Source organism: Trichechus manatus, unplaced genomic scaffold (assembly GCF_000243295.1).
Source record: "Trichechus manatus latirostris isolate Lorelei unplaced genomic scaffold, TriManLat1.0 scaffold00093, whole genome shotgun sequence".
NCBI lineage: Eukaryota > Metazoa > Chordata > Mammalia > Sirenia > Trichechidae > Trichechus > Trichechus manatus.
The window spans coordinates 10,674,104-10,692,215 of record NW_004444029.1 but is presented as its reverse complement, the minus strand read 5'-3'; the positions used below and the strand labels follow the sequence as shown (position 1 = coordinate 10,692,215).

The 18,112-nt window shown below is 41.8% G+C and overlaps 1 protein-coding gene across 2 annotated transcripts in view; it reads right to left on the bottom strand.

Annotated features, from left to right (window-relative positions):
* Positions 1-10,822: 10,822 nt before the first annotated feature.
* Positions 10,823-18,112, bottom strand: part of PTN (pleiotrophin) — a 130,932-nt gene continuing 123,642 nt past the window's right edge. The window contains exon 5 of one of the 2 annotated variants that reach the window (XM_023736908.1): positions 10,823-11,417. In XM_023736908.1, the coding sequence (XP_023592676.1) occupies positions 11,365-11,417 (53 nt within the window). In that variant the 3' untranslated portion in view covers positions 10,823-11,364. Of the gene's footprint in view, positions 11,421-18,112 lie in introns of both variants that reach the window. The other variant, XM_004382398.3, reaches the window with a different exon arrangement.

Genomic DNA, 18,112 nt, shown 5'->3' with positions numbered 1-18,112 from the left:
CCACTTGGGGAAGAACTAAAGAAATCATTATCATATATACTTGCCACAGTGTTGCAGAATCTTTCCTTCCTGAGACCCGAACATGTTTTCACTCTTTGGGTTCTGAATATAAAAATTGCTCAGCTTTGAGAATTGAGAAAGGGATGATGACTTCTTTTGGGACAAACACCCTCAGCCTCCTGCTCTTCCATCCTTGCCCTTTATAGGTTGTAGCTGTTCAATATCACTCTTGTTGGCTGCCTTATTATTTTGCCTCTAGGGACACCAGACTCAATTGACTCCTGCAGGTAAAGTCCTGAGCCACCACTGAGGCCTTGCTGGTCGGTAAGTTCATTGCAACCTCCTGGATGCTGGTTATTAAGCATCAACACACAGCCTCTATTCCTGATTGCCTTCAAAAGTCATGACCCTTGGTTGAACGGACATGGGAAATCTGGGGAGGAAAGGAGGAGTGTGCTGTCACAGTATAGGGAGAACAACTAGGGTCACATAACAATATATGTATAAATTTTTGTCTGAAAGACTAACTTGAATTGTAAACTTTCACTTAAAGCACAAAAATTAAAAAAAAAAAAAGAATAAAAAAAGGCGTGTTCCCTGGGCCTATGGTGTAACATAATCCTCTTGTGGATTTTCTGGCCTCACATGATATATCCATTCTGGCATGCCCACTTCCCTGGGCCCTTCAGTATTTTCTTTTAGCGTTTGCCTTGAAAACATAGGCATTTTTACTTTGATTTTTATGGGCCCTTCTTTCTACAGGCTTTTAAACTGTGTCCCAAGAAAGTGCCCCAGGTCAGTGAACTCTTGCTTATCCAAGTGCCCCACGTATTAAATTCTTGCCACCTTGATCTAAGCACCTAATTCTGGGTATATTCCCCATAGACCTTACCAAAACGTGATAGATGATTCTTCCCGCCAGCATAGCTTTTGTATAAAGTGTCCTTTCTGCCTTATCAGGCCCTGCCTCCCCAGCTGGGTTATGCTGTCATCTATCCCCAGTTATGGGCCAATGAGTCTGAGAATTGGTGGGGCACCTTGTGAGGGAAACACCTCATGAATGAGTATCAGCATAAAGCTGATTCTCAGAAGGCGGAGATCAATTATGTCCCTGCTTTCCCGTTCTCCATCCTTTCTGACAACAGCCGCCACATTATTCTCTCTCTCTCTCTGTCTGTCCCTAGTCACCCGGGGCTAAGTCACACCTTATAGAGGACATTGTTCTTGGGTCGGGTAATTAGCTGGAGTGACTTACAGGACTCACAAGGGATAGTATACTTAACAGCTACTGGTTCTATGAAAGTTGTTGTTGTTAAATGCTGTCGAGTCGATTTTCAACTCATAGCAATCCCACGTGGCAGAGTAAATCAGGATGATCATAAAGAAAAGATGCACGGGCGAGGCCTGGGAAGGTTCCCAGCAGGGAGCTGCCGTGTCTCAGAGAAGGCATGCCACCACCTCCCCTGGTCAACCAGGAAGCTCCCTGAGCCTGAGTGTCCCAGGCTTTTATTGGCCACTCCTACATGATAGGCTAAATCATGCCTCCTGATGCTAGTTGATATTGGCCTCCCAGGTGAGTCTGTTCTGGTCTGGCCAACCCCCACTCACCAGGTGTGACCTGGAAGGCCCAGGCCAAGGCATCCCAATTCCTTCAAGGGTTATTTGCCTCAGAGCCGAGGACAATGGCCACCTTACTTAGGGTAAAACTAGGTCCTTGACCCCACACACTTCTGGTCTTGCTGGTTAGAGGCCTCCGTTGTGTCTCCCAGCACAGGGAAGTGCTAGCTCTTACTAGGAAAGAGTGGGCCACCTGGGTTAGCTCAGAGGTTCAGGGTATCTGCAGCACCAACATCCTCAGAAGGATCCAACCAGATATTCTATCCCATATTTCAGAGTCTGGGCTCCTCCAACAGGGCCCTGACATAACGTAACAGATGTGCCTTGTCTGAGTATTGAGCAGAGAAAGGAGGATTGGGTATGAAGTGTTTCAGACTGTAGTAATGTTCCAAGAAGGTTTCAACCAGGCCAGTGGGGAGTCCTCTAGCCAAAGTCATCTGTTGACAGAGTCCCACACCTTGAGAAAATGGGCCAGCGTGAGTGTCACCACCATGCTCTGTCATTTACTTGAATCGATCCACAGGAAGATTGGCCTCAGCAAGAAGGCTTTGGTGTGCCCAGGGTGATAGCAGCGGAGACTGCCAGCCAATTATTTTCTCTGAGTGGTGCATTTTCTCAGCCACCACAGGGGCACAGCAGCATAGAACAGCTGTTGTTTCCATTTATTTATACACCATGCTCTTAGGATTCTAGGGTAAAATATAGGACACCTGGTTAAATGTTAATTTCAAACACTTAAAAAAAAGATTTTTTTTTTTTTGTTTTTAGTGTACGTTCAATGCAAGGAGCCCTGGTGGCTCAGTGATTAAGTGCTCAGCTGCTAACTGAAAGGTCGGCAGCTCAAACCCACCAGAAGAAAGATGTGGCAGTCCACTTCGGTAAAGATTACAGCCTTGCCTTGGAAACCCTATGGGGCAGTTCCACTCTGTCGTATAGGATCACTATGTGTTGGAATTGACTCGAGGGCAATGGGTTTAGGTTTATTAGCACCCTCCGCCTGCAGAAGAACATTGGGGTGATGCATCTTCTTATCTTTTGTTTTATGTTTTGTTGCTCAATCTAGTAGCTTCCAGAGGTAATTTTTATACAAATAACTGAATGGAGCTCACTAGTCCTTATTTAAATATGGTCAAATCCTATAATACTCATTCATATAAATTTGAGTTTCTATAACTTTCATTTCATGTAATAATGGGTAGACAAGTGACATAAGATGTAAATGTTGATACAACTCCTTCTGTTCTTCAGTACTAACTGAGGGTTCTTGGACAAGTTATTTAACCTCTTTGTATATTAGTTTCAATTATAAAATGAAACATTAATCATACCTACCTCTCAGGTTGTTGTAAGAATGAAAAAGATAATCCACAGGAAGTATTCATGACAGTGTTTGGCACGTGGAAGGCACTCGAAAAAGCTAAGCTACTATTATTACTACTATTATTATTACTGTTCTCAATATGGCTTAAATTATTTAAATCAATTTTAATATTATAGAAAAATAAAATTGTTAGTATTAATACCCAGCCAGTAGAAATTGTCACATCTGCAAATGTACAAAATATAGAATTGTAACTACTAGCACTGTATAAGAAAAAAAGTTGGACATGAGAAATGTTGCCATTAGACGTGAGTGTTTAGCAGTGAGATGTTAGAACATAAGGATTGTTAGCTGAGGAATGGAGTTTGGAACCGAGTCTGGACAGAGATGTATCATACTTTTATGTAGTGCTTGAAAACACTTTGTTCAATGTATTAGTTTCCTTGGGCTGCTGTAACAAAACACTACAAATTGGGTGGCTTGTGTTGGAGCCCTGGTACAGTGGTTAAGAGATTGGCAGCTAAGCAAAAAGTCAGCAGTTTGAATCCACCAGCTGCTCCTTGGAAACTCCATGGGGCAGTTCTACTCTGTTGCTACGAGACGGAATTGAATCAACTCAATGGCAAAGGGATTTTTTTTTGTTCTATAGGGACAGGAATTTATTGTCTTATAGTTCTGGAAGCTGGCAGTCCGAATTCTTAGGAGAAGCAAGATTGGCTTGATGCCAAATTTCTTATTGAAACAGATCATCTTAAATAACTAAGGATAGTTCCCAAGCCCATATTGGGACTCAGTCTACTGGCGAAGGTGAACTGATTTATGTTAATGGAACAGAGAGACATGGAAGCAGGAAAGCAGAAAGGTTATGACAACTGGTCCTCTCTCTAAATCTACTTTGCTCCGAGCAATAGCCGTTCCATATGACACCCGACTTCACATGCATGAAGCAAAATGTGTTATTAAGTCAGATCTCGTGGATCACAAAGAAAATAATAAAGTGACAGTGACAGAAGAGAAAAAGAAATAATCAAGAGAGAAAATGAGAGTGGCCAGAGGCAAAAGGTATGACAGATCAAAATGGCCTTCATTATTTCTCAGTTGGAAAATTCCAATAACTTTCTAAATTGTCTCCCCATGTTAAGTGCCTCCCTATGCTAATTTATCTTATAAACTACTTCCAGGTGGCAGACTGAAATTCTTCAGGTGTAACACTGTCACTCACTTCAGTCCCCTACTGAGAAGTACAAACTCTTCGTGGCCTAACAAACTTCAGTTCTTGGCATTCACTTCACACAGTATGGCCCCAGCCCATGTCAATGTTTATTTCCTGGTATTCCTTATTTTTTGTTATTTTTAATGGTTGAAATATAAATTAATAATATAAATATAAACTATTATTTTTTTGCATATTTTATTGAAGACCTGGTGGCACAGTTGTTAAAAGCTCAGCTGCTAAACAAAAGGTCAGGAGTTCAAATCCAGAAGCAGCTCCTTGGAAACCCTATAGGGCAGTTTTACTCTGTCTGATAGGGTTGCTATGAGTCGGAATCAACTCGATGGCAATGGGTTTCGTTTTTGGTTTATACAGAATAGAATAGAATAGAATAGAATAGAATAGAATAGAATAGAATAGAATAGAATAGTTTTAATATATAATTATATGTTATATAATATAATAAACATAAATGTAATATAAAATACATTAATTTACATTTACTATTTCAATACTTAGTTTTTAATATTTTCTTTCTACTTCTGACCAGTGTGCCTGTTGAAATATTGCTCCAGTTCATTTCCACGTGATTCCAGTGGGGTGCCAACCTGAAGACCATGGCCCTCAGGCCCCTGGGTGTGGGGGGACACGTGGGCCAAGTTAGGCCAATCAGAATTCTTTTCCCAGGAATGTCCCAAGATTGCAAGGACATAGACAGACCAAAAGTGACTGGAACTGAGTCATGTGAGGGACTCTTGGGATACTCAGAGTATCTGTGCCTTTTAGCTTTCTTAAGGATCTGCTGGTTCTCTGTTCTTCCTGTTACGGATTGAAGATGTTGAAGTCCTAATCCCGGTACCTGTGAACATGACCTTGTTTGGAAATAGTCTTTGAAGATGTTACCAGTTAACATGATGTCGTACAGGAGTAGGTGGGACCTAATCCCATCTGAGCGCCGTCCTCATAGGACAGGAGAGACACAGAGAGGCCATGTGAAGATGGAAGCCGAGATGGACTTATGCTGCAGCTATAAGCCAAGGATCACCTGGCGCTGCCAGAAGCTGGGAGAGGAGAAAGGATCTTCCCCTAGCGTCTCCAGAGCCAGCATCAGCTGACCAACACTTCGTTTTGGACTTCTAGCCTCCAGAACTGTGAGAGAATAAATTTCTGTTGTTTAAAGCCAGCCAGATTATTATGGCGGCCCGAGGTAACTAATATACATCTCAAGCCTCTTCTACCCTTTTCTTTGAGCTACTTAAGGTCCTCTCAAGCAGTTCATTTCCCCCTCTTCCAAACACAAGCGCACGCACACATATTCTGGTTTCAAATAGTGGTTTCTATTGCTTGCAACCAAAGAAGATGAACTAGTGTGGAAATGATTGTAAAAGCATTGGACTATGTGGGATTAATAAGTGAGCTAAAATGTGACAAAAGACAATAGGAATGACCCTCAAATTCTAGGCTGAGAAATCAGAGTCCATGATAGATAGTGGAGAACTGGTTAATAAGGTTAGTGACTGGGCTGCCTGGGACATTCAGGGAAACATTCTCAGAAACCGGGGACTGCTGCAGTTGATCTGAATAATTAAACTGAGAGAATGGTGAGCTCCAATTTTAAAACGTTCACTTTGGGGCATGGGCTAAAATTCAGAGTTTCCTGCCACCATGCTCCAAGCACCTCTTTTCTTAGTTGTTGTAGGACTGACGCTGGGGAAAACCAAACTCAGAGATGGATCATGCATTAGGAAGGGACACAATTGAAAGGAAACTCAGATGGGCTCTTTCCTTTCGTAGTCGTTGTTTCTTTCTCCTCAAATGGAGCTCCCGGTTGTATCCGCGTGGAGTATCCATTCCACCCGATGACCATGAGCAACACACGGGTAAATATTTACAATCACATGATAGCAAAAAATAATACCCTGATATTCCTGACAACAATGAGTTTTCAAGAAAAACTTAATTTACATTTATTCTGTCCTTAAAAAAAATGGTGCGATAAATATTTGTTCAGAAAGATTTTCAGGCAAACAGTGACTACCATGAAAGCATTTTGGACTTGGAAGTCTGAAATTCCTATCACGTATCACGAGCACCGCAGTTTGTTGATTGTTCACAGAACTGAGTATTGGCGTCATTCTCTATGAATCTTACAAACTAAGAAACTGGGAGATTCTCTGTGTCTTGTGTTTGATGGATCTGACAATCAAAACACAGAGGTAAAATCGTTCTTTGTGATTAGTTTATTTTATGCAATATTTGCATTTCAACTAAGAGCAAGTAGAATGCATTGGTATAATCACCATACATGTACTTCCATTCCCAGGAGTTATGGGATGTGATGTCAGGATTTTCCATGTACTTCTCTAATGAGTGGCTGCCATGTCCGTTGCCAAGGAACAACAGATAATATGTGGCAATAATCTAGATACAGAACCCCATGATAATCTTTCAATATAGTAGTTTTAATGGACACCCCTGGGTGGTGCAAACAGTTAATGTGCTCGGCCTCTAACCAAAAGTTTGGTAGTTCAAGTCCACCCAGAGGTGCCTTGGAAAAAAGGTCTGGTGGTCTACTTCTACAAAATCAACCATGAAAACCCTATGGAGCCATGAGTCGGAATTGAAGTGAGGGCAACTGGCTGTTTGGGTTGTAATGGAGATATACATCAGCAAGCCATCTGCCTCTTAAGGTTTTGTCCTTTAAAAAACTCACTCTACAAAAGTTAGATACTGGGAGATACGTGTTATTTTTCTTTTTAAAATTAAAAAAAATATATAGTTCTGCACTCTTTTGTGTTGAAACATTCTTGAATTATTTTCCACGTGAGCCCCCAGGATCCAGCATTTTACTTTACCTTTGGTGCCCATTTAGAGAGATTGGCAAAAACAGAAGCAACAGGAGTGGGATGGGTGGGGATGGTGTGGATTTCTAGAATTAGGATATATTTTTCTCTGATTGCAGTGTTCCATACTCTGTATTCCTAGGGGACTTAAAGTCCTGGTAAGTTTGAGGTAGGCATTACTCGCTGGATGTTCAGGAGAGCATTATGCCTCCTTCTCCTTATACAAATGTACTTCAAGACTCTATCATATCTTTTAAAACGAGATTGCATGCTTTCACATTCCACATACAAGGGCGTTGCTCTGCCTTGTTATTTTGGGAGAGGATGAATGGGAAGACAGCTCTTTGCTTCACTCCCATAGAAAACCTCTTGATTAAAGGCGATAAAGTTCCAATTTTTATTTTTAGGAACTATTTGAAAATAATTCAATTTGTGGAAAATAGTGTTTTCTAGTGCTTCATTCAGTTCCTCCTAAGGCATGTTTACTTCTGTTTTTCATCTAAAGAAGTTATGAAACAACACTTGATGTAGAACTTACAGAATTATGGAGTCAAGTTAGGTATTATGGATAAAAATGTGTTATCTCTTATCCGAAGAAATCTCTGGCTTCTCAATGGGGAAAAGACTGCATGTAGCCTTTCTTTATTCAAATAAGACTTCTATGGTCAGGGACTCATGAATGAAAATATTTAATGTTTTTATACCCACACTTTTTCACCCACCCAATTTAGTAGAACTTTCCTTGATAAATATACGGAGCACAGAGTTAACACGGTGTGAAGAACAGATCCGTCTTAGGAGACATAAAACCGGAATGCTCCCTAGAAGTGAGGATGGTGAAACTTCAACTTGCTTACTTTGGACATGTCATCAGGAAAGACCAATTCCTAGAAAAAGACATCATGTTTGCTAAAGTAGAGGGTCAGCAAAAATGAGGGAAACCCTCAATGAGACGGATGGACACAGTAGCCTCAACAATGGGCTCAGAATATCAAAAATCATGGAGATGGCGCAGGATCAGGCAATGTTTCACGCTGTTATACACAGGTCGCCATGAGTTGGAGTTGACTGAATGGCAACCAACAACAAGAAAAGTGCCATGACAAGAATACATGAAGTCAAAACGTCTTTATCCAAGATGCTGTTCTTCACAATCTTCACCGCTGTGACAGCTTGCATATATTCAGGATAAATGAGAACATGTACTACAGTACAAGGAGGGTGGGTGCAGTCAGGGAGACGAACAAGTTACTTACTGGTCAATGGTCAGTGAAGGGTTGTTCTTGACAGCGCTTCCTTGAGGCTGCTTAGCAACCCCACCTCCCAGTTATTTGATGAGAGTCTGTCTTCACTGCAAGGTGGTATAAGGAAACCAAGCAGACTTCTTTCCATTTCCTTTTCCTTCCTTGAGGCTTAATAAACTTGAGGGCAAAATTCCTAGAACTCAGAACGTTTGGGAAGAAAATTTGCTGGGACACTCTATGAAGCTCCTGAGGATGGTCTGTTTTATCCTGTTTGTGAGAATCAGTTGTTTCTAGAGCATCTTAGATAAAGAAAGACATTTGAACTTTGTATATGTCTGTAATAGCATCTTTGTTGTTGGCCTTAGTTGCCATCCAGTCAACTCTGACTCATGGCAAACTTGTTTGTGTTTTCAATGCTTCAGTGTGCTTTAATACAATGTGTAAAGCTGAGGTTGGGGCAGAATAACTCTGGAGACTTAGGGGAAGTTGAATTTTACACCCTATACCTTGGAGATTAGCATCTCAACCCTTTCTTGAGCATAGAATCAGGGAGTTATTTTATGGTTTGCTAAGAATCATGGAAACGCTGGTGGCGTAGTGGTTAAGAGCTACAGCTGCTAACCAAAAGGTCAGCAGTTGGAATCCACCAGGTGCTCCTTGGAAACTCTATGGGGCAGTTCTACTCTGTCCTATAGGGTCGCTATGAGTCAAAATCGACTCGACGGCAATGGGTTTGGTTTGGTTTTCTTCGAAGAATCATTCTTAGCCCAGCGAGCACCTCTGCCCTCCATCTTCCTGCCATGCCCCAGGAATAAAGAAGTATTACTGATTCATGGGCTGCTTTTTTTGGCTAAATAATGCTGGAGGAGCAAACTTAGGTGAGAAGCTAACAAAATTGGCTGCAGGCTCTTCTGTATTCCTACCCTTGTGGGACTTTGCTGTCAAAAAATCCACTTAACACACTGCCTTTCTTTCACCTTCCTTTCTTCTCCTCCATCCATTCCCATGAGCACTTCTTCCCTATAAAGGTCAGCATATAAAAGGACTGCATTTAAAATTCATGTTTTTGTCATTTGCACTTTACAAGGTACTCTGTTTTTATGAAGCACCAGTCCATAAAAAAGTTTAGTGCGTGTGCTTGGAAGGTCATCCTTAAGTCTATTCCCCACTGGCAACTGGCTTGGAGTTCTTGCTGTTAGCTGCCCTAGAGGAGGTCCTGACTCATGGCACAATGGAATAGGACCGTTGTGATCCTTAGGGTTTTCATTGGCTGTTCTCTGGAAGCTGATTGCCAGGCCTTTCTTCCCAGTCTATTAGAGTCTGGAAGCTTCACTGAAACCTGTTCAACATCATAGCAACACTCCTGCCTCCACTGACAGACAGGCGGTGGCTGCATTCTGAGGTGCACTGGCCAGGAATCCAACCCACATCTCCTGCGTGGAAGGCGAGAAATTTACCACTGTACCACCACTGTCCCCTGGTTTTGACTCACCGGTGAGAAAGGGACTCCTTCAATGTTCCTAGCTCAAGTGGAGTCTTAGGCTAGATGCAAAAATCGTTTAGCTGGGAAGACTCATTGCCTACATCATCAGGCCAGTTTGTAATAATCCATTTTATAGATAACCAAGGGCATGTTGAAGCCATCATTTCTGAGAATGTACGTATAGTTATTTTGGTAGACAGGTGTTTGTTTACAGAGTCTTGTCACTTTGAAATTAGAGGGGACTATGTCAAGAGAAATGCTTGTAGCCTAATCCCAGGCAATTTTCTAAGACTGTATTTCTCTGAATAATAGAAGCACAGTCAAGTTTACTTAAAGACTGAGTCTACAGCCCAGCAGAAAAGGGAGCTGTATAGATGGTCTTCGGTACTCATCTGCTATATAACAGGGTGAAAATTCTTGGTTTATAGAAACCAAGCACAAACTGTCATTGGCTTTTTTTATTCTGATCCTGATTTGGGCGATGCCGGGGTGATGCAAATAGCTAAGGTACTCAGCTGCTAACCAAAAGGTTGGAGGTTCCAGTCTACCCAAAGGCACCATGGAAGAAAGCCCTGGAGATCTACTTATGAAAAATTAGCCATTGATAACCCTATGGAGCACACAATTCTACTCTGACACACGTAGGGTCATTACAGGTTGGAATCACGACTGGAGGACACTGGTTATCCCAACCGGATTCAATACAAAGGAAGAAGAGCATTTTCCTATTCCATCAAACCCTAGCCCACTTTGAGACTGACTTTATAAATATTGATAGAAAGTGAAAAATAAAATAAACCCTCTGCAACCTTTGAGCCCAAAAGTGACTTAACTAGTATGATTGATAAATTCTCACTGATAACAGATTGACTTGTGTGGGACACAAAGGGGGAGAAGGGTGTTATAATAGCACATTATTGCACACAAAAGCACCCCTTTTTCCCCCAGCATCACCTTGATTTATTTTCCTAGTAACTTTTTTCTCAGACGAAAAAATAATTTTATTAAGAAGACAAATGTTTCTGCCAAAGTTTAAGAATTCCATATTTAATGTTTTTCTTTAAAAAAAAAGTCAACAGTGAATTAGGGCATGCCCCCCCACAGACACATTTTGCTGACTAAAATTAAAAAAAAAAAATCCACTGTCAGAAAACAAGATATTTTCCTCAAATACGATGATTACATTTTATTGCTGCTTTGTTAAGTGTATACTTTTTGCAACTGGGAAAAAAATCTCTAAGTGAAAAGATTACCTAACAAGAGAAGTAGTTTACATGATCATGACATTTAAATTGTTGCCAAAAGAAAAAAAAAAAAATGTAAAAAAAAAAAAAAGATTTTAAATGTAAAATATCACATAATTTCAAAAAACTTACCTTAACATTCTATCACTTAGCAGGTACTATAAGACAACTTTCTAAATAGGATTACCGTCCTTTATTATAAGACCCTAATGGTACTATGGTATACATTTTTTAAAATGCTACTACAGAAATGTTCTTTTCTTTTTGTTTCTGCCTATTATGTACTTAAGCTATAGATAATTCTGGAATAAAAAGCCTATAGTAGGTATAAATGCAATAGTTAAGTGTTCCTGTTTGCTGATGGTCTTTTCATGTCTTTTCCATGGAAGGTGGCGGCTTTTAGTCCAGCATTTTCTCCTGTCTCTTGCCTTCCTTTTTCTTCTTCTTAGATTCTGCTGTGATTGAAAAAGAAGAGAGGAAAAAAAAAAAAGCATCACTTTACTAAGCTATAGAGATGGAGAAAACCACTTTTCCTAGAATCGGTCAGGAATGAAATAATGAGGTGGCTAGACGAAGCAATTGCACTTGGTGGTTTTCTTGGTAAGCTGACAAAAACGTATTTGTGTGTGCATGTGTGTGTGTCCTTGTATGTGTGCTTTCTGTGTGTATGAGAGCCTGCTTTTTCCAGGAGAGCACCTATGATAGAAAGAACACAACCCACCTCTGTATGAATGTCTATAAAAACCCGTTGCAGTCAAGTGGTTCCCCGGTTCATGGCAACCCCATGTGTCAGAGTAGAACTGTGCTCCCTAGGGTTTTCAATGGCTGGTTTTTCAGAAGGGGATTGCCAGGCCTTTCATTTTAGGCACCACTGGGTGGACTCGAACCTCCAATTTCTCAGTTAGTAGCAGAGCGTGCTAACCATTTGTACCACCCAGTGACTGTATGAATGCCTGTAAATGCCCGTTTTTTTATTGGTTGCCCCCACTTGGTGTACACAGTACTGTCTTGGGGTCCCACTACGGAAGAGAAACAGCAGGCATCTCTGAGAGGATGACCAGGCCACAGTGCAATGGAAAGCTACAAGTGCTTTGTGTAGCTCTCGCTTCCCACATTCCCTTTCCAAGGAGCTGATTGTTAGCATTGCTTCTGTGCAAATGATTCCAAAGTGCTTCCTTTCCTGGTCTGCCCTCTGCTTATAAGTTTGGCCTAAAATTCCCTGAAGGATGAGCTACATCTGCAGCTTTGACTAGAGGGACTCCTGGTCTTGGGATGAAGCAAATGGGATGTACCAACACTTTACTCATCCTTAAGATCTTAGCTTCAATTTCACTTCCTTAGGGAAGCCTTCCCAGAACTTCTACATGAAGCAGGTTCCACTCACCATGAGATACTTCCATTGTGCCCATCACTGCTATTATCAAAATCAGAATTATTAATTGCATAGCTAATTATTTAACACGCATTTCCCACTTCCTAAGAGGGTGAAGACCATGTCTGTGTTTTGCATCTGTATCTTCAGTGCTTGGTAGCTGATAGGCTAGGTGCTCCTTAACCTTCTGTTGCATGCAGAGTGAATGAATGAAAGCATGGATGGAAAATAAGGAGAGTGAACTCACTGGTATATAGAAAAATAGCATTTCTTAAGGAAAGCAAGGAGTGTAAATTCTATTAGAATATTGCAACATTTCAATATTTCTTTAAAGATAAACATTTTTTGAAGAAATAAATGAAAAACATGCATAAATAAAATTTACCAATAGTTTCTAGCAATTTTTAAATGGATATCTCTAGTCTTTAAAGTACAGGACGGAATTAAACCTGGAGGAAAAACCAATGCCTCATTTTAATAGTCTTTGAAGGTTGCAGTGAGAGAAATGTTTACCATGAGCATGCTGTTGTTGTGTGCCACCGAGTCAATTTTAACTCACAGTGATCCCATGTGACAGAGCAGAACTGCCCCATGGGTTTTTCTAGACCATGGACAGCCAGAAGAACGAACAAATCTATCTTGGAAGAAGTACAGCCAGAATGCTCCTTAGAAGCAAGGGTGGCGAGACTTCATCTCACATCCTTTGGACATGTTATCAGGAGGGATCAGTCCCTGGAAAAGGACATCGTTCTTGGTAAAATAGAGAGTCAGTGACAAAGAGGAAGACCCTCAACAAGATGAATTGACACAGTGGCTGTTACAATGGGCTCAAACATAGCAACAACCGTGAGGATGGCAGAGGACCGGGCAGTGTTTCGTTCTGTTGTACATAGGGTTGCTATGAGTCAGAACTAACTCTATGGGACCTAACAACCACAACAATCTTCACAGGAGCAGATCACCAGGTCTTTTCTCACGCGGAGCGGCTGGTGGGTTCAAACTACCAACCTTTTGGTTAGCAGCTGAGCACTCAATCCTTGCACCACCAGGGCTCCTTTCACTATGCGCATAAGGGTCATGAATCGGCCTGAAGCGGAGCTCTAAGTGAGTAATGCAAAGTACATTGTAGAGGAGTCAGACCGTAGCTACTCTTAAAGGTTTTAAGAGCTAATATAATCCCACTCTGATGTGAAACAGTTGTTACTGTGTGCCGTCGAGTCCATTCCGACTCATAGCAACCTTATAGGACAGCGTAGAACTGTCCCAAAGGGTTTCCCAGGCTGTAATCTTTATGGGAGCAGACTGTTGGTTTTTCTTCCCTGTGGAGCAGCTGGTAGGTTCCAACAGCTGACCTTTCGTTTAGCACTCAGGGGCTTAAGCACTGCACCACCAGGGCTCTTGTGAAACAGTGCGGCACCTTAGCTCACACTAAAAAGAGCTGGGGCAAGGGAAGGAGGTACACACATGTGGGACATCAAACAACACCCCAGGCTCCATGTCACTCTCCCGCCTGACTGTGGCCGTGCGTGAGTGGGAGGGACGTGAACAGAAGGCAGCCATCATCGAGGTGTGCAAGTGAGGGCACGTGCTGCTCCCCGGATGACCTCCACCAGGACATCACCGCACAGGAAACTCACGATGATGTCCCTGGGACGTCTTGACTTCCTGGGTCTATAACCTTCCATCCTTTCGTTAGTCAGTTTTTGACTCGATGGAGGATAGTATTTGTTAGGGACTAAACTGTGTTCCCCCAAAATATGTGTTCCCCAAAATATGTGTTGGAATCTTAACCCCTATACGTGTGGATGTGAGCCTGTTTGAGAATAGGTTTTCTTTGTGATGTTAATGAGGCCACATCAGTGTACCCGTTGCCATTGCCAGCGAGTTGATTCTGACTCATAGTGACGCTGTAGGACAGAGTAGAACTTCCCCATAGGGTTTGCAAGGAGTGGCTGATGGATTCGAATTGCCAACCTTTTGGTTAGCAGCCTGAGGTCTTAACCACCATGCCACCAAGTCTCCGTTCATAGCGACCCTATCGTGTAGAGTGTGTCCTAAACCTAACCACTTCTGGGTTATGAAAAGACGGATCAGACACGGGAGGAAACATAAACTGGGGAAGATAGATGTCACGTAAAAATCCCCAAGGAACCTAGGAAGGTCAGGGCTGCAAAAGCCGAAAGAGACAAAGATATCTTCCCCCAGAGCCAACAGAGAAAGAGCCGTTGCCTTTAGCCAGTGCCCTGAATTCAGACTTCTAGCCTCCTGAACTGTGAGAAAATAAATTTCTATTCTTTAAAGCCACCCACTTGTATTTCTGATACCACAGCCCTAGGAGACTAAGGCAGTATTCACAGGAAGCAGAATAGAGATGAGAGAGACAGTAGGTATGTAAAACTTTGTACTATTTGGACAGAAACAGGAGGTTGTGTTTAAAATATATTTGAAAGCATACGCAAAGTCCCAGGAGGAGAAAAAAATCAGGCTCCTCATATTGGTGGAATCATGGGCTCTGGAGTGCCATTTTTCCATAGTCTGTCTAGAAAACTCAAAATTTAGCCAAGGAAATTCTGTCAGTGCATAACACTTACTAATAGAAAATAAGAAAGGGGTGAGAAGAGAGGGCAGGAACTAGTCTGAGCCAGGCTACTGCAAAATCCCAGCCCACACAGGTCCAATTCTGACTAGACACATCCTGGTGAGCAGTGAAGGACTCACTGGCACCTCGGCCACTCGGCTCATGAGGAGACACTGGAATTCTGGCAGGATCATTCTGAGCACCCAGTCCTAACAGAGAATTCGTTCTAATCAATCTCTACCTCTCACCAGCTCTGTGATCTTGAGCAAATCAATCGTTCAGCATCTGTTTCTTGTCGAGATAATAAAAACCTACTCTATCTTCCTGGGAAGATCATTGTGAGTGTCATATGAGACAATGACCTCTAAGAGCCCATTTTAGCTCTGGTGGTGGTGTTACCTTTGCTGTTGTTGGATGCCATCATTTTAGCTCTAGTCTTCAAAAATTATTCACTCATTCATTCTATTCCCTCAGCAAATATTCACCCCAGTTCCACTCTATATCAGCACTGTGCAGACTCTACGATATATAACGACAAACAAGACAAAATTCTTCCCGCATAGACCTTAACCAAAAAAAAAAAAAAAAAACCACCGCTGTAGAGTCAATTCTGACTCATGGTGAACCCGTACGTGTCAGAGTAGAACTGTACGCCTTAGGATTTTTAATGCTGATTTTTCAGAGGTAGATCACCAGGCCTTTCTTTTGAGGCACCTCCGGGTGGGTTTGAGCCACCAACCTTTCACTTAGTAGTGACATTTGCGTCACTTTTGGACTCCTTCGTAGAGCTTATGTTCTGTTTTTAATGGTTCCTCTATGTGATGACAGTCTTCTAAAATTGTAAAGTGCTCTAAAAGTATGTATTTATATTAAAGATCATGGGTAGATGGGAGCTATTTTTATAGCTTCAAGACCTATTTATGTTGCTGCTAGTTTACTACTGCCTTCCAGATGCATAAGGTAGCAAGAAATAGTCTATTTATGTATGTGATTTCAAAGACAGAGTGACCACAGGGAGAATGAATTATTACAGAGAAAAGGTATACCTGGAGTGGCTAAGCCTGGAAGAAAGAGAGACTTTCTCCCCTCTGAGTTATTTTGTACTTCTTAAAAAATATTTATTACTCTTCTAAGTTATAAAAATAATGCAAGCTCACACAGAAAATAAACAAGAAAAACATTTACATACACTAACAGAAATTGCCCATAATTCCGTAACATACAGCTCACATCATTAACAGTGGGTTCTATTTATGTTTTCATTCTATGAATATATGTAATATATACCTTAATTAGGAATATACTTATGGACGATAGAGTAGTATTGTTGTCGCTATTGGGGTCTATCAAGTCAATTCGGACTCATAGTGACCACATGTGACAGAGCAGAACTGCCCCATAGAGTTTTCTTAGCTGTAATCTTTAGAGAAGCAGGTCCCCAGGTCTTTCTCCTTTGGAGCTCACTGGGTGGGTTCTAACCACCTATCTTTCGGTTAGCAGCGGAGCACCACTGTACCTACCACCAGGGCTGTAAAAATTCTGTCATGTCTATTTCCAGTGATACTGAATATACTTGGAAACATGACTTCATGTCATTTTATTTCATACTTTTGGGAACCTTTGTGCTTTTGTTATTTTTGCGAAGGTCTATTGACTCTTCTCCTTTTTTGTTACTGTAAATAATGATGCAATGTGCACACAAAGCATCATAGGTTTAAGTTGTGCCTTGGTACACGTCCCTGGAAGATGATCTACTGAATCAAAGGGTAGAGCATTGTTAAAAGCTCTAGACACGCACTGGCAAATTTTCTTGAAAGGAAGCGCTAATTTAAAGTCTAATCAGAAGTTTTACCTGAGAGCCCACCACAGCAAACACCCTCTAAAGGCAAATACGTGCACCACGTGAGATGGCCATGTGCTTGGTACAAGGAAATCTTCACTCCCATTATCACCATCAGAGAGGCTGGGGAGAAGCAGGGATGGGAGCGGGCCCTGGGGGACAGTCATCAATTAAACAGTCTGAGGTCATTTCAAGAACCAGAAGACTTGAGCGTTCTGGATTAAGTTTATCTCGTTTTCTTAGCAAAATGTCTTGGTGTGATTATTTTATTTAGATGAGAAAATAGCTAGCCTGCTGTGTATACAGAAAAAAATTAAAAACAAAAGAGATTGGTAAATAAAATGGTTTAGGGAGTTGTGATTTTAACTAGAGTCTGAGTCAGCCTCTGTTGGATGCTGACTTTGAGTTATTAAACCAGTAGGAGAAGTAACTGAGTAGAACAGAAATTAGAGTTGTACCTTCTAAGATCTGCTGCAAAAGACCTCCTCAAAGTGTTAAAAAGCGAAGATGTCACTCCGAGGACTAAGGTGCATGACCCAAGCCATGGTATTTTCAATCGTCTCATATGCATGCGAAAGCTGGACAATTAGTAAGGAAGATCAAAGAATTGATGCCTTTGAATTATGGTGTTGGCAAAGAATATTGAATATACCACGGACTGCCAAAGGAATGAACAAGTCTGTCTTGGAAGAAGTACAGCCAGAGTGCTCCTTGGAAGCCAGGATGGTGAGACTTCATTCTAAGTACTTTGGACATGCTATCAGGAGGGACTAGTCCCTGGAGAAGGACATCATGCCTGGTAACACAGAGGGTCAGTGAAAAAGAGGAAGACCCTCAACAACATGGATTGACACAGTGGCTGCAACAATGGACTCAACCATAGCAACGACCGTGAGGATGGCGCAGGAATGGGCACTGTTTCATTCTGTTGTATACAGGGTTGCTATGAGTTGAAACCGACTCCATGGCACCTCACAAAAACAACAACAGCAAACTCAGAAATGCATGCCACAGAGCCAGAGGTAAAGGGTGCAAGCTGGACAGCTGGGGTGCCATAGAGACGACAAAAAGTTAAGCCTGTGGAGATCTGTTCAATAGATCATGAGAAATAAGTGAAGAAGCAGGGTCATATCACTGCCACACAGAACTACTGGAATGTAAGTGTGCCCACAAGCCTGGATATCACCAAGATCCTTGTCATGCTGCATGAACCTATTGCAAGTAACTCCCCCTACTTCAGACTTAGCTGCCTAGTCACCTAGAAATACCTAACTCCCTCCCTGTGCCCGCTGGGACTCGGAACTGATACTAAGGCTTGTGGACTAGTGAATGTTGAACTCGGTGATCCACTGGAATT